At 43.6% G+C, this 13,071-nt stretch overlaps 1 protein-coding gene across 10 annotated transcripts in view; it reads right to left on the reverse strand.

The window, feature by feature from the left end:
* Positions 1 to 13,071, reverse strand: part of syngap1b (synaptic Ras GTPase activating protein 1b) — a 188,236-nt gene that overhangs the window by 123,473 nt on the left and 51,692 nt on the right. For all 10 annotated transcript variants that reach the window (XM_069656052.1, XM_069656051.1, XM_069656044.1 and 7 more), the window contains exon 2: positions 10,102 to 10,412. In XM_069656052.1, coding sequence (XP_069512153.1) covers positions 10,102 to 10,412 — 311 coding nt within the window. The remainder of the gene's footprint in view (positions 1 to 10,101; positions 10,413 to 13,071) is intronic.

Here is a 13,071-nt window from a genome sequence, read left to right on the forward strand (position 1 = left end):
AAGAGTTACAACCGGAGCCAACCGTGGACGTCACACATGCAGCACTGTCTGGATATCTGGGAAGTGTGCTCCTGCAGTTGCCATTTTTCGCCATAGGTGCCGCCAAAGAAAAGATCTTCAGATTACAACTTTAAGGAGAGTTTTCAGGTATCTGTACTTTACTTTAGCAAAGTAACACATTTCTTCTGACCTCTGTTTTTGAGTCATAAATAACACACAGATGCTTTCCTGTAGCTGAAATAAGGAACAAACTACCCCCCCGACTACACTACTGCTGTCTGTATCACCTCTTTACACCCACAGCTAAGTTTTTCCACAGGTGTTGTAACACACTTGTGCATCACTGACTCAGCCCTTTCCTTTTATCTTGACTTCACAATCAGGAATCTCTCCATTCTCTTGTTGAAATAACGAGTACACCCAAAAACAGTCAATAACAACAATTTGTCACAAAATAGTCCCATAGGTGAGCAAGTGTAAGTATATCTGCAGTGTTTTCTGAGCCGTGTTTGGGCACTGTTGACTGAATCTGTGCAGCAATCAATTTCATCCCATTTTAATTGTAAATTGAACGCCTGATAGATTTTAGCATCCATGACGGCTGTTGTAATGCGCAGGGTTTAAAATGGACCCATTTCTGATTGTAATTATAACAGAAAATTTAAATTGATGCAAACAACCACGGCACGCTGCTCGAGACAGAAGCCAGTCCTAGCATGGAGGGAGAGGAGTCGACGGCGGGACATCCGCGTTGGATGAGGGAGGCAGAGATGGAGGTAGAGGAAGGCAGCGAGAGGGAGGGAAGAGAAGGGAGTGTCATTGATCTGAAGAGGAAGGAGGGTGTTTTTGCTCAGCTTGGCAGCTTGAGTTGAGTGATGCTGCAGGCTGGCTTGTCCATATGTCAGTACAGCTTCCTCAGGCCCAGCTGTGAGGAGCAGGGGAATATGCTGGGACACCGTGTTAGGGTGTGTGTGTGCGAGACAGAGTGAAAGTACATGTTTGTGTGAGACAGAAAGAGACAGAGTGTGTAATGTACGAAAAAGTGTGCAATCCGTTATTTCTTACCAGGGCGGTAATCAAACACTGCTGGCTGTCTAACTCTGGCTCCAACGCAACTACACACAAACACACACCTACATGAACAAACACATTAACCTGCACTAGGACACACACATGCAGGCAGTAACAAAAATTTGGCCATGCACTTGCAGGAATACAGAAACGAGTATCACTTCAGCATGGACACGCTTATACACAAATGCATGCACGCACACACACTTGACGCGCGCACACGCACGCACAGCCCCGTGCGTCATGATAGGTGGCTGAGCCGGCCAAAAGCACGATTTGTCCTTCAGACTGTCAGTAATGTTCTTTCACGGGCAGATGTTCCTCCTCCTCCTGACCTCAGGCACCGGCTACAGAGTTCATAAAACACACAATGATAGTATTTACAGAATCACACACATGCACTTACACACGCACACACACACACACACACACACACACACGGTGTACAGGCCAATGGGGATGACATTTTGACAAATTTTGACCTTTCACACTCACAGAACCAATGGGAGAAAATTGAGGACAACTGAAGTGAGAAGAAATTTGGGGAACACAGTGTGCTGTATTGTGACATACAGCAGATACAGAAGCTGGGAAAAGCGTGGGAGCCGGCTCCGGTACAATACGGTGACGTTTATGTTCCTTTTTGTCTTTAACTTAACCAGGAAATACTGAGAAAGTGTTGCAAGCACCAAACAGCATTTCATGTATTCAAAACAGAGAGAACTACTGTACATAGTTCTCCAGTGAAGCTGTCATTACACTGAAACTGTTACCTGTAAGGGTTATGCAGGTAAATGCATGGCAAGCAAGATTTATTTTTCAAGGAGCAATTGGCCCCTGGAAAAAGCCACTGTCAGTCAAAGCTGGCGTTCTCAGTAATCAGTAGAAGCAATAATATTTGAGCCATAGCTGTGGAGAAAGTTGTACAAACAGCTTGTGGTTTCTCCCATTCTACATTCCTACAACACCCAGTGTGCATTGCGCCCCTCCCTCTGAAAGGAACGGCCCAGCGAGAGATGCTGGAGTGAAATACTACCGTTTTGATGCAAGCAATGGCTACATTTTAAACCTGATGATTTTTAACGACACATGATATCAGAGGCGTCATAGATTGAGGAAGTGTAGTTTAGCAAGCTCCCTGGCCTCCGCCAGATGATGTGTTTTACGTAGTCTGGTGGAGGTTTTGCAGGACCCATTGGAGAAGCGGATAGCGTCCTCCAAAGGCACAGAGCAAAATTGCATTTTTTTTCCTACCATAATGGCACTAGCTCCCCGTAATAGCATGACAGGACTGAGGTTGAAAACCGGGTAACTGGCCCTTTAAGTTAAAAAAAAAATTGTGTCGGGGGGAGCTGCCTTAAACACATTAAAAAAAGAAGGACATGAATGCATCAACTGGTCCATGGGATAAATTTTAATATCATTATGTTTATAAATTGTCTGATCTCATCCTTGGGCTACACGGTGGTGCAGTGGTTAGCGCGGTCGCCTCACAGCTAGAAGGTTCCTGCTTTGAATTCCAGTTCAGATGTAATGGACCTTTCTGAGTGGAGTGTGCATGTTCTCCTTGTGCATGTGCAGGTTCTCTCCGGGTACTCCGGCTTCTTCCCACAGTCCAAAGACGTGCTCGTTAGGGTCAGGCTTGTTTAGGTGTGAGTGGTTGTCTGTCTCTGTGTGTCAGCCCCGTGATTGACTGGTGATCAGTCCAGGGTGTAACCCCGCCTCTCGCCCAATGACAGCTGGGATAGGCTCCAGAACCTCCCTGCAACCCTGAAGAGGATAAACTGTATAGATAATGGACGGATGATCTTAACCTTAGTATGAAATCCAAATAAAACCAGCTGGTTAAATGAAATATTGTTGCTTTGCCATCAAATCAAAAGTTACTTTAATGCTGTTTTTTTTAATAGTGTTACAAATGCAGCTTTAAGGTGACACAATTTAGACTCACATTCACTTCAATCGTAACAAGGAAGAGCATCAACTTCGGGTTCAACTTTGTCACAACTTGTTGCCACGATTAAAAAAACAAAAGTGGATGATGATAAAAATATAAAATATGTAGGTAAAAACAAAAGAGTAAAATGGGAAACATGTCTGAATTATAGCAGCTGAGAGAGCAGATAGAGAAGTGGCAGAGACAAACATTTACTCATACATGTAAATAATGCCTCTGAATTTTCCGCTGTCTATGCTTCTGTAAATAAGACAGTTTCATAGAATGCAAATGATAGCTGAGTTGGTTTATTATGTGTTTGTAGACGCTAAGTGCAGAGGAAAAGATCACACCACCTTTAAGTGTCCACATCCCGCAGAGACAGACCCGGCCAAGAACAATTCCTCTTAATAAAACTGATAAATGGCAGGGGATTGTTTTTAAGGTCATCCAGATCTGCCAGTTCCTCCTGCTAAGTTGGCAGGAGACAAATTAGGGCTTTTTTTCTTCTCTTTTCCTCGATGCCTCACAGGTATTAAAGGAAAGGTACACTATCTACAGGGAGATGTGGATTAATCAAAACGCTGAGATAAAAGCCGTTTAAACCTTTGTATGTACAAGATGACCTTTAGAAAAATGTTACATTTCTAAGTGAGGGACATTTTAATTCATATAGGATGTAATGGTTCCTCAAATACCGTCACTTTTTTGCTAACACGGCCTCAGAGGTTCAGGTCAGCCATCTCACTCAAATAACATCCACATTTTTCTTCTCTTCTGAGAGTCACTGCACACCTACATTTATTACATAATTAATCCCTCCAACTCCCCCGCGACAGCCACCTGAACGTGCTCTCCAGGGTCACGAGCAAACACACTCGCCACCTCTTTATGCACTGTGACAACAGCAGCTACAGGCTAAAGCCGCTCAGGTGCTTGTTTGCAGACGGGACTAATGCGTATAAATTCAATATGATAGCTGCTAACAGGACCAACAACATGCGAAGGAAGGCAGAGCTGCCACCAAAGAGGACCAAGCTTTTGTTTTAAATAGCAGCAGCACTCCAGCTACTTCCCTCTGTGCTATAATGTTGATATTTCCAAGCTCTTTCCAACACTCACAGGCTAAACAAAGCTTGTGCCCCCCAACGCTTTTTCTTGCGTAACACTGGCACAGTCGGGGGAGCCGGAGCAGCCCGGACACAGGACTCGGGGGACAGGGCACTGGTGCGTGGCAGTGGTATATGAAACTCTGTCACCTCAGATTAATGAGAGATGAGAGGGGGAGGAGAGGGAGGAGGAGGAGGAGGAGGAGGAGGAGGAGGAGGAGGAGGAGGAGGAGGAGGAGGAGGAGGAGGAGAGGATGGCTGGCTGGCAGGCAGGCACACATCACTCCCGGCCCTCTCGCTCCCCCTTCAGGACAGAAGGAGGCAGAGCAGCCTGCAGAGAGGATGAGCAGAGAGGAAATGGGAGTGAATGCTCATAGATCAAGATCACACAGATTATTAAAAAAGTCAAAGAGATGGACGCTCCAGAAAAATGATTACTGATTCTCATCTTTGCCAGCATTGATTTTTCCAACCCTGATTTGCCCACGAGGAGCAGTTAGAGAGGAGTTCTGCGAGCAGCCTGCTGAAACTAGTGCAAATGACTTACATTTCTTAGCTGCCTTAATAAGTAAAGTATGATGTAGTTTTTACTGTAAAGGTCAAAGGTCAAACTATTCTCACACAACACGTTTAAATGAACAAGGTGGTCATTTGGTCGATAAAATAGTGAATAATGCATATTATGACGGCTGTGGCTGCAGAGGTAGAGCAGGTCGTCCACGAATTAGAAGATCGGCGGTTAAATTCCCGCTGCTGCAGTTTGCATAAGATTACATCTTGATGGGCAGGTGAGCACTCTGCCTTTAGTGTTTGAATGTGTTTGATAAGGTGAGTGCTACTTGCAGTATGAAGTGCTGTGAGTGGTTGCAATACTCCTTCATTTAAATAAATGTCTGTTAAGTCTCTATCTCTCGCCGAATGAGGTAACACAATGGTGACTGAGCCTATGGCCCGCTGATGAAAGCATTTGCATTTGCAGTATTACAGACTGGGTGTCTGTGGTGACTTTCGTGGAAGAAATCCCAAGCGGCACCCAGTAAGTGACGCGTTTTCCATCAGCCAGCAGTGGTTGGTCTGCCAGAGAGGGTAGGCGGAGCTAAGTGGCTGCTTTTCCGGTCTCTGCGAGTGTTGCGAGTAAACGGTAATCTACTATGGCTGAACAAACAAAGAAAAGATGGATGACTACAGATACAACTTCAACAAGAAGTGAAAATCCAAAGAAAAAGAAACAAACTCGACGCTCAGATGAAGCAAACAGTCTAAAAAGGAAAGCGACCGTCAGCCAGGAAAATCAAGAGTTACAACCGGAGCCAACCGTGGACGTCACACATTAACTTATGCAATTAATCTATTTCTGCAATATTTGCAGATTTAGTTTGTCGATTGAGTTTCAAAGTGTTTAATTCTTTTTCTCCTTCTTTCTGCAGCAACCACGGTGCGATGATCATGGCAGCACAGTGAACAAAATCATGAACAAAGCGTCCACTTAAGATACTAAGGGGCTCAAAAAAAACCTATAAAATAAACCCAGCGTGGCTGCAGAACATCATGTGATCTAAAGCACAGTTTATCTCTAAACAAGTCCCTTTCTAAAGTCTGTAATGTTATATTTAGTGCTGATTGAACTCTATGAGCAACTGTGTTGGCACTGCCTCCATCTGTACCATTAAAGGCATTTTCGTCTCATCCTAACACACACAGACAGAGTAACACTAAGCAACATTTTCTGCTGCTCCGGGCTGCGTGCTCGCTTGTTTTCCAAGCAACACATTTCCATTTTTCTTGCTTAGACTGCACTGGAAATAATGTTCTACCAATCACAGAGAGAAGCTCAGGGGAGATGAGTGCAGAAGAAACACTCACTGTGGGTCTGAACGACAAATCAAGAAGAAAATCAGTAAAAAAAGAGGGCAGTGTAATTATAGGCGGCGTGTTTTACCTCGTCGTTTTTAATTTTACAGGCCTGTTTTGAACTTTCAAGGGTATTTTGTGCTGGATACACAGTGTCACAACATGCCACTCAGACACACGCGTCTTGTCAGCATATCTATTATCCTTGGCAATAGAAATCAGCCAGAGGTGTTGACTTGTCACTGAGGGTGTAATCCCTTTCCGGGCCTATGAAGTGCCTCCGCTCCATCACTACGAAACAGTTCAATGAACCAAACACACCGGGAGTCGAGAACCACACAGACGCGCGATTAACACAAATTTCCATAGTGACAATTTTCAGACACAACAGAGGAGTCCTGTTCCCTGAAGCGACACCTCGGCTCTCCGGGAGGACGTCTCCTCTGCGTCTTTCTGATGGCCGCCATTCATAAAAAATAAAAAAAATAACACAGAGAACAGCCGAGTGAATGGAGCTGTGAGGAGGACAGAGACAGGTGGCCTGTGGGAGAGCTCGAGACTCCTGCCAGTCACCCAGGAGAGAGAGAGACAAGAAGGGAGGGGGAGAGAGTGGGCGAGTAGATGAGGTGAAAGAGTGAGGACAGAAACTGCGAAGAAGAGATAGAGATGAAGGTAGGAAGGATGGCGAGTGTGGGAGTAGGGAGGGAGGGAGACGGGGAGAGGGCGAGAGGAGGGAAGAGATGGAGCTAACAGACGGATTATGTAAAAAGAGGACAGAGATAGGAGAGGGAGAGTGCTGGATCGAAGGACGATCGAGCCTGGAGGAGGCAGGAGATACAAGAGGAGAGAGCTGGGGATTGTGCAGGTGATGCCGAGCTCAGATGCAAATCATAAAAGCAAACAGGAAATCAGAGGAATGAAAGGTGTGTGTGTTTAAGATCAGCTGATATCAGAATGTGCAGCAGCAGCACGTAAGGAAAAGAAGAGTCAGATGCTCCATATCTCTCATACAGTGATTGCTTTTTTTTGCCGATCCACTGAAGCCATCTCAAACAAGTGTGTGTATGTGTGCATGAAAAGAGAGAGAGACAGAGAGACACCCGCGCCGCATGAGGTGAGTGACAGGCATGAATATTTAACGCCTCCCGCTGCCGCCGAGGTGACGGCCATCAGCGCGTCAGCCCTGCCTCCGATCCATTCCCAGCTGCTGCCTTATTGGCACAATTAGACAGGGAAAGGAGCTTTGATTAATTGAACTGGGCTCTCCATTCAATCCCTCCAGAGCCGCACGGGTCTCTTATCGGGATCACAGCGCGCTCTATTCTTCTGAGTGATGACACATTGAAATACTATTGGCAGCCGTGCACACAACAGTAAAGTCACCATCGGCATGCTTTGACTGGCCACAGGAAGATTCATCACTTTATTGACTGGCCAACATGGCTGCGCTCTGGGATCTGCCTCAGTGCAAGTGCTTACACAAAGACATACCGTGTAATACATCGAATATTTATCAAACAGAGAGGCAGAAAACAGGGAAAAACATTCAAAGTGAGATTAAACACGATAATTAAACACAGCATTAACTGTATAGCCAAAAGACACGCGCTGTAATTCTATAAAGTGCTGACGAGCCAGCGTTGAGGCCTTTAAAGCTAATTAAACACCACATTATTTAAGTGTATGCACGGCCTAAACACAGAGCTGCTGAGTTTTTAGAGGTGAAATCTGTATTTTAAAAGGCTGGTCAGTTCATGGAGGTCGTTATGAATCAGCAGTCTTGCATTAAACAGAGTGTAGAAGTAGTTATGATACCACGCAGAGGTAGAAAAGTTGAAGAACAGTACCCTCTCCTGGCTCACACGGCAACATGAGGTTTCACTCACAACCAGCAGCAGACGTATTTATACACTTACATATTTCGATGCCCGTTTTAGGAGATTTAAAAAATTCACCTGGGATTAAAACATATTACACAAAACGAGCTCTCGATCATCTCGATGAGAAGGGCATCCTGCTTGTTTGACAGCTGAAAATCACAGTTTGACTGTGAAGTCTCCCCAGCTGTGAACGTGTTAAAACAGCTGAAACACATTGAACAGAACAACTGCTCTATCACTCCTTTGATAAATCCAGCCTGAAAACAATTGTGCATTTATTCAAAACATTTTGGCAATATAAATGTCAGACTTAAACCGTAAACTGATAAATAAGCAAGCAGTAAATTCTATTGATATAAAACTTGAAGTTGAACCTGAAGCACTTTAAACCTGCTGCCTGTAACATTTTAAACTTTATCAATCCCCGAGGGGAAATTCAGTTTTTTGCTCTGTTTTACAAACATGACACACATGTTAGCTCTGAAATGCACACATGCACAAACACTGTGGACATGCACTAATGGAGAGAGTGAGGGGGCTGCACACGGACGTGCACCCCGAGGAGTTGTTGGATCCGATGCTAAAGGGCAACTCAACAGTGGCCAGGAAAGGAACTTGCACCTCCTAAGCTACCAGCCCCAATTCCACACTTGGTCCGTACCAGGACTCGAACCAGCCACCCTCCGGTTAATAACTAACTCTAGCAAATAATAACTAACATGTCCACACACATGCTGGAGTATTGTAAAGCACAGAAAGAACACATTTACCCTGATTGGAGGAGCTCTCTAATTAAGATAATTAAACATCACAGAAATTCTACAGTTTAAAAGTAATTTAATTTTCTTTAAGGTTATCATTCACGCAGTTGTCTACTGTTAAAAACCTGTGTTGCTTAACAGGATCATAACTGCTCTTTAAACTGAACCCCCAAACATGAGTCTAAATCGACAGCGATGCATGGGAGCTTGAGGTTGTGCTTCTCTGGATACATTCCCTCTATGACCTCCTTTTTAACAGAGATTAGCTGAGACGCTTTAAGTAGCAAAAAGAGTTTGTGAAACTCTTTATAATGCGCCAGCATCAAATATTTTTAACCTAAGAAGGCATGAGGAAGCATTTTGTGAAATTATATCTGTGCCTATGTTCTCTTAATCTTGTCTAACGTCGAGCTGTACGAGAGTTTGTGTACGGTAGCGTGTAAGAGAACCTTTCAGAGTTTAGGTTTAACTTCAATTATCAAATATTTAAGAGCAAAGATTTTCATTCAGAAAATTGAACATAGGGGGAACTGGTTAAGCTCAGTGGGTAGGAGCAGGCCCACATATACAGAGGCTATAATCCCGCCCTCGGGCCTTTGCTGGATGTCATCCCCCCACTCTCTTCCCCCCATATTTGCTGTCTCTCTTCAGCCGTCCTAAAAGTTAAAAAAAAAAAAAAGGCAAACTGGACGAAAAATAATCATTGAAAAAAGTTTTTAAAAAATGTCAACTTAGATACAAATATAAGGCAAAACCTTTGTAAATTGTTGAGCACTGAACAGCTAAAGAGCTGGATGTATCTCTCGTGAGGTGGTCCGAGTCCACACCAGAATAAAAAGCAGGCAGACATGACTCCAAATGATTGTTAATGCTGCTCTGTGTCTGCATGATGTGTACTTTGCTACTTTGATGAGGTCTGCAGCTTGTTGCACTGCCCTCAAGTGGCAAAAGAGAAGTAATTTTAAAGACTCCTAACATGTCTAATAATGGTTTCTTACAGGATACAAACTTAAACTTACTAACAAAACTCAACCCTGGTTATAATACTAAAAATAATCTACATTTTTCATGCATGAATTTCAGCTCAGTGTGCTTTAACTGTAACATATTACATTAACTTTTAGGTGTAATGTGAATGTACCAAAATCCAGGACTGTGAAGTGTGCTATGTGTATCAATACCTATACTGGATCATTAGAGAGGGAAATATGTCTTATATAGTTAATACTTTTCTTCAATTAACTTGTATAATAAAGGTCGCGTCACCTTTTTTCTCCAGGTAAACCCAGACAGAAGAATAAACCAGCACACGTGCCACGATAAGCGAGCAGGTGGGCCCCTTTTAAAGTCCCTTTCAATGCAAAGGGTAAGAAAATAAGCTGTTTACTTCTCAAATAAAAGTGTCCAATTTAGTATTAACCTTTTATTATTGCCCACATCTGTGCAGAAACCAGTGTCATTGTTAGTGTATATCTGTGTGTGGGGTACAGTACCTCCTCCTGGTCCAACATGTAGAGCTGATTTCCGGAGCTCACACGGAGACCAGGGTTCCAGTGATCCTGGGGTGGACGCTCGTGCGTGGGGCGGTCGTAGACGGGGCGCTCGTGCAAGGGACGGTTGTAGGAGGGACGGTCGAAGGAAGGGCGGTCGTAGCTGGGACGGTCGTAGACGGGACGGTCGAAGGAGGGGCGGTCGTAGGAGGGACGTTCGTGAACGGGACGGTCGTAGGAGGGAACGTGGAAGGAGTGGGCGTGGGAGCGATGATGGTGATGATGATAGGAGGGGGGGACGGCACACCTTGCATCTGGACAGGAGAGAAGGAGGAGAGACAGGTCGGGGGAGGGAGGGAGGAGAGGAGAGACAGGGAGGGAGGAGAAGGTCAGTTAGGATCACAGGTAAGAGGGCTGCGAGGCTGTGACATGTGTCTGTTCTCATGACATCAGTGTCAGGTGTGTTTACAGTGTGTTTGATAGGTCTTCTCCAAAGAGGTCATTCACTAAGCAGGACACTATGCTAGAAACAATACCTTATTCTGAGGCTTTAATGATAATACAATTCAATCAATTTAAAGAGAAATTATTGAAAAAGACAAAAGAAGTATTTTCAGCAAGTACTGACACAAAACCACAGAAAATCTCTGGTTCAAAGGAAATATTTCAACGTTTTAAGAAACACACTTAGACAGTAACAGAAGTTCTGTCCTTTAATATGAAGCTACAGCCAGGAAACAGTTAGCTTAGCTTCGCCTGGAAACATGAGGAAACAGCAAGCTAGCATACTCCAAAGTAACAGCAGCAAATAACACAACAACAGATGAAACCTTTAAAAATATAATATAATATAAATCATCACTTATGGACCTCTATACATGTGTATTTGTGAGTGTGTATGCAGACACTTGTTGGTGGTTAGCATGCTAGCACAAAGGTCACCGTGATGCTGTCGGTGTTAGCTCGGCGGGGTGGGCGTGTTCTCCCACAAGAGACTGAGCGTGAGCTTCTGGTGACGAAGAGCCCAGGAGGAGGGACCCAGTTTGAATGTGTTGAAAGATCCTACTTATGATACCTTTAAGAGGTGTTTACTGGCAATTTTTTGTAAGAATGAATAGAGCCAGGCTAGCTCTTTCCCTCTGTTTCCTGTCTTTATGTTAAGCTAAGCTAACTGTGTCTAGCAGCGTCAGAGTGGTATTGATCTTTTCCCCAAAGATCAAGCAAGAAAGAAAAGCACTACTCCTTATGAGAAACGTAGGATCAAAGGAAAAATAATCCTGCTTCCAGAATATTCCAGAAAAGTACCAATATTATTATTTCCACACATATATAGCACCAGTGAGAGTAGGTTAATGTTCACTAAATAAAAACAGCTGGTTACAGAAATCCCAAAAACTCAGTACAACCAATGAAAGAGCCAAAACATCACTTGAAGCAGTTGGAATAAAAGCAGTTGAACAAGATTTTGAGCAATTTTACATTTTTGTTTTCAACTTTCAGGGTTATTCTTTCAACTTTACGGTGTTTTTTTTGTACTGATCCTGTACCTGTACAGTACGCAACGACAGAATGGATCAAGAGAACGAGATTTGAAACTAGGGGTAAAAGGTTGAACAGTCTGAGATAAGAACTTGTTTTAAGTTTAAATTGTTCCCAAAGTCTCATCTTTTACATTAAATAAATGTGTGTTAACACAATGGAGATTGAGCCGACTGACGAAAGCCCGTGCATTTGCAGAATTCTTTGGCAAACGGAAATCGGTTTCTAGTATATTCCCAGGAAAAGTCACCAGCTGTGGTCGGATCCACCAGAGAGTGAAGGTGGAGGCGGTGTGCTGTTTTCTTTGTTGTCGGAGTTATTGGTTACTGACCTCATGTTTTGTTTAGACATTTCATGTGGGTTTAGCTGCAGGTTTGCTCAATTTTGGATGCTTCAAGCTTCCAGGTAGGTCAGTGTAAGATTCTAGAACGTAATATTAGATTAGATGACGGCTGGTGGTAAAAATATTTACAGTTCTCAGCAGGTTCTCTTTTAGCTCCTCTATAATGCCAGAATGTAGTTTAGTCATTCTGTAGCCCTGTTGCAATAGAAGGGTATTTGTGACTGTACATTGGGAAGAATTACAGTGAGTTAGCAGGCTTTAATCTCAGGCATTACCAGACTGTCCGTGCTTTTTCCAACCCCAATCTAATTCACACAAACAGAAGCCAAAAAAACAGACAGTTCTTGTGACTGAAACTTTGTTCCTGAGATGCAGAAGTCTGAGAAAAAGTACAGATATTTGGAAACACTCCAAAATGACATAAAAAAGGGTTAAGCTCTCATCATTCGCTTCATTTAGATGATGAAGGTGCATGATAGTGACTCTGCAAACACACCCTTTGGATCTGAAATCGAGTCTCCATCTCTGTTAGTTTTAGAGTCACGGCTAAAAAAGATAATTGTCTAATTGAAGAAGTCCTAGATCCAGCTCACCGCCAAAATCTAATCATGTGTTCCTTGGCCCGAGGCCGTCCTGTCCACCAAATTGAACAGAAATGTGTTCCGACGTTCCTGAGATCTCCTGCTGACAGACAGACAGAGAAACTAATCTCCTCTGTGGGGGCACGAGTTATCTCTGACGTTATCCTGCGATTCCGAGCATCATTTAAGAAGATGTGGGGAAAAAATGGAAATTATGTCTAAGGGCTGTGCGCCTTGGATAATTTAAGGAATTGATCACACAGTATTGGAGACATTAATATGGATTTTTCTCAGGTAGCTGTTTTACTTGGTCTAAAGTGAAAAATGTGCGGCTAAGGACCGGAGGAAAATGAGGCACTTTGTCTTTTCTTTCTGCGCTGCTGTCGGAGTTTTGTGGCCTTATTGCACTGCTTTAACTTCCTACCACAGTCATAGAATAATACTGTGTTAATGAGATATAATCCAAAGTTAGACTGTGATTGTACCTTATGATAAATTCCCTTGACGCTG

Source organism: Semicossyphus pulcher, unplaced genomic scaffold (genome assembly GCF_022749685.1).
Source record: "Semicossyphus pulcher isolate SPU_LCO1_2020_fin unplaced genomic scaffold, fSemPul1.0.p SCAF_9, whole genome shotgun sequence".
Taxonomy (NCBI): Eukaryota; Metazoa; Chordata; class Actinopteri; order Labriformes; family Labridae; genus Semicossyphus; species Semicossyphus pulcher.